Source organism: Palaemon carinicauda, chromosome 10, assembly GCF_036898095.1.
Source record: "Palaemon carinicauda isolate YSFRI2023 chromosome 10, ASM3689809v2, whole genome shotgun sequence".
Lineage (NCBI taxonomy): Eukaryota > Metazoa > Arthropoda > Malacostraca > Decapoda > Palaemonidae > Palaemon > Palaemon carinicauda.
In genome coordinates, this window is record NC_090734.1 from 147,404,410 (window position 1) to 147,408,061 (window position 3,652).

General features: G+C 34.0%; 1 protein-coding gene across 1 annotated transcript in view; it reads left to right on the forward strand.

The window, feature by feature from the left end:
• Positions 1–2,808, forward strand: part of LOC137648308 (uncharacterized protein PF3D7_1120000-like) — a 128,911-nt gene extending 126,103 nt beyond the window's left edge. Inside the window, exons 2-4 of the mRNA XM_068381238.1 lie at positions 1,161–1,284; positions 1,692–2,237; positions 2,268–2,808. Of these exons, the coding sequence (XP_068237339.1) occupies positions 1,161–1,284; positions 1,692–2,237; positions 2,268–2,808 (1,211 nt within the window). The remainder of the gene's footprint in view (positions 1–1,160; positions 1,285–1,691; positions 2,238–2,267) is intronic.
• The last annotated feature ends 844 nt before the right edge of the window (positions 2,809–3,652 follow it).

The window sequence follows — 3,652 nt, forward strand, 5'->3', positions numbered from 1 at the left end:
TTGGTAATATAATATATCCAGTATATATATATATATATATATATATATATATATATATATATATATATATATATATATATATATATATATATATATATATATATATACACACACACACGAGAGTAAACTAAAGTAGAGGGTAATCTAACGCAAGAAAAAGAAATGGATATGGGTAGAACATATGATGAGAAGGACAAATAACAGATGGACATTAGGAATATAAGAATGGGTTCCTAGTAATTGCTAAAGAATCACTGAAAGGAATAGAAGACGAAGGATTGACGAAATATGAAAACATGCAGGTATAGATTGACATAAAATGAACATAAACAGACGAGAATGGAGACGTCTGAAGCCTTTATCATGAAATGAACTAGTAACTACTGATGATGATGATGATAAAATATATATAAGTATATATATATATATATATATATATATATATATATATATATATATATATATATATATATATAAGCTTGATAAACGTCAAAATAATTGAAAATAATAATAATAATAATAATAATAATAATAATAATAATAATAATAATAATAATTATGGAAAGACTTTTAATTTTCATATGAAATAACAAAAAAAAATCTTTCGATAGAGAAAAAGTAAAAATATAAATTAGTAATTTTTTTTTCAGTTCTTAAATCTTTAAAATTTTTCAGACTAAAACAAAATGGCGGAACTCGATACGAGATTAATTGTTCAAGTTTTCTACTGAAGCAGACAGAAATCTTCGGTGAAGACTTGCAGAAGAATCTTCTCCGACCCAACGATGTCTTCAGAGGGCTTCACACCATCCTGTTTTCATCCGAGTCTTCATTCACATCTCATAAGAATTTCAACTTTTTCTTATAAATACAATTCTATCTATCTATCTATTTATCTATCTATCTATATATTCTATCTATCTATCTATCTATCTATCTATCTATCTTTCTATATATTTCCTTCGGGGAAAAGAAATTACTAAAAGAATATTCAATGGCGGAATAAGATTCGTGTTTTGGAAAAAAAATGAGAATATAGACAAACTTATGTCTTCAAGAGCAGAAAGGTAGTTTCGGTGAAGACCGAGTGAAGATTTTTCCCAAAGCGAACGAAGACATCTTCAAAGTCTGGCTCTCATTCGAATTATAATCGGAATCAGTTTCAGGAGACGATCTCGAAGCCAACGAAGACTTCTCCAGTCTTCAAAACTTCTTCAATCTCCGAGTCGATATTTCTGCGAGGACCTACTTAGATTTCTTCAAATTATACCTGATCAAAGTCAAGTGATCTGCATTCTGAGTTTTACAACAAAGATGTTTACAAACAACGCATTGAAAGCGATCAGCGAGTACGGGAAGAAATATCTTCTTGGAGGTGCCTCTTCCGAAGACGGGTTTCAGGACCAGCAACCCCGGTTGATGGAACTGGAAGGCCTACGCCTCATTTTGGGAGGTGGTCTTCTGATGAGGAAATTCTGGGCCGAGGAGGATAAGAGTGAGGCACTCGAGCCTGTCTTGGACCAGGAGGAACTCGACGCAGTTTCTGAGGAGACGGAAGCTGTAATCAGTGGGAAGGATCCTTTGCTTTCCGACAAGGAGGAACAGCTGCTGCTGTCAGGAGGCACAGGGAGTGCTGTCTCTAATAGAGATGTACAAGTTCAAGTAGACACTGAACATCTTATCTCTAACAGAGATGTACAAGTTCCAGTAGAAACTGAAAATCTTATCTCTAACAGAGATGTACAAGTTCAAGTAGAAACTGGACCAGTCTCTAACACAGATGTAACTGTTCAGACGGACGGACACACCGAGATTGAAGATTTCAGGCGAAAGAATGAAAACTTGGCTGAGGAACTTGCCATTAAACAGGCTATGATTGAAGACCATGAAAATCAAATTAATGATTACTATCAATCTATTTTAGAGTTGAAAGCCGAGCTGAAAATGGCACAGGAGAAAAATTATGTCCAAAATCAGAAGGAATCAGCACTTGTGAAAGAGAAAGAAGCTCTGAAACAAAAGCTTGAAGATAAAGTGACTTTGGATGAAGAAAACACAATGAAAATAGTTCAGTTGACTGAGGAACTGGAAAAGGCCAAGAAGGAAATCGAGGCTCATGACGAGCTGAAATCGATCCTTTTGGCAGAAAATGAAGATTTCAAAACATCCAATGAGGAACGAAGCTTCCTTTATGAAGAATTGGCTCTAGAGAAAATCAAACTAGAAAAAGAGCTGATGCAGGCTCGTGCTAATGATCACAAAAAAAGCCAAGGACACCAAAGTCTAATAGAAGAGCTGCAGGGGGAGATTTCTAAAGCTCTACTACAAAATCACGAGCTAAAGGAGGCAGTGTTCACAATTACAAAGAAGAACGAAGGTCTTCGAGAACAACTGGAAAACAAAAATAAACGAGAAAAAAATTTGAACGGTAAAATCGTTCGAATGACCAACTTAGAAGATCAAATGAAGAAAGAATTGTCAGCAGCGAAGGACGTCATCTCTTCACTGAAGAAGGAACTTCAGAAGAGAGAATTGGAACACGTTAAAAAAGAAGGAATGGGTGACGTTGAAACGTGTGAAAATGCAGCAGATGATGACAATAAAGTAGTCGTTGTGAAGGAAGAAAAACAAGAAGAAGACGGACCCCCAAGAAAACTTTTGATAAAGAAACTAAAGAAGAAGAAACCAAAACGGGACAAGGTCTCTTACTCTTGGGCCCCCCTTGCATCCATAGTCCCGGTTTTGGAAACTGGCGAAAATAAGGTTCATAACGAACAAACTCAGGAGGAAAATATCCAAAATAATTAAGAGGTCACAAACAAAACAAATAAAAAATAAAAAAAGCAAAAAAAAAAATAAATAAATAAATAAATAAATAAATAAAAAAAAAAAAAAAAAGATTCAGAAATTAAAAACAAAAACAAAATTTGAGATAAGAATATTTTTTATTTTTTTAAGGGAATATTTTATTTTTATTTTGTGAAAGGAATATATTTTTATGTTATTTTGTGAAAGGAAAACTATTTTTTATTTTATAGCGACGTCGCTTATTTTATAAAAAGAAATATACTGGTATTATTATTTTGGTGAAAGGAATATGATCTTTTTTTTCTTTCTTTTTTAGGTTTAAGGATGCCAGGCTTAACTGCCAAGGCTAATGATGCTCGTCTTAACTGCCTGGCATATTTTTTTTTTCAGGTTTAAGGATGCCAGGCTTAACTGCCTGGGCTAAAGATGCTTGTCTTAACTGCCTGGCATATTTTTTTTTAGGTTTAAGGATGCCAGGCTTAACTGCCTAGCCTAAAGATGCTTGTCTTAACTGCCTGGCATATTTTTTTTTAGGTTTAAGGATACCAGGCTTAACTGCCTAGGCTAAAGATGCTTGTCTTAACTGTCTGGCATATTTTTTTTTTTTTTTTTAGGTTTAAAAATACCAGGCTTAACTGCCTAGGCTAATGATGCTTGTCTTAGCTGCCTGGTATATTTTATTTATTTATTTTTTTTTTTTTTTTAGGTTTAAGGATAGTAGGCTTAACAGGCTAGCCTGATGATGCTTGGCTTACCTACCTTGCATAATGATGCTTGGCTTAACTGCCTGGCCTAGTGATTTTTGGCTTAACTGACCGGTCTAATGATGCTTGGCTTAACTGCC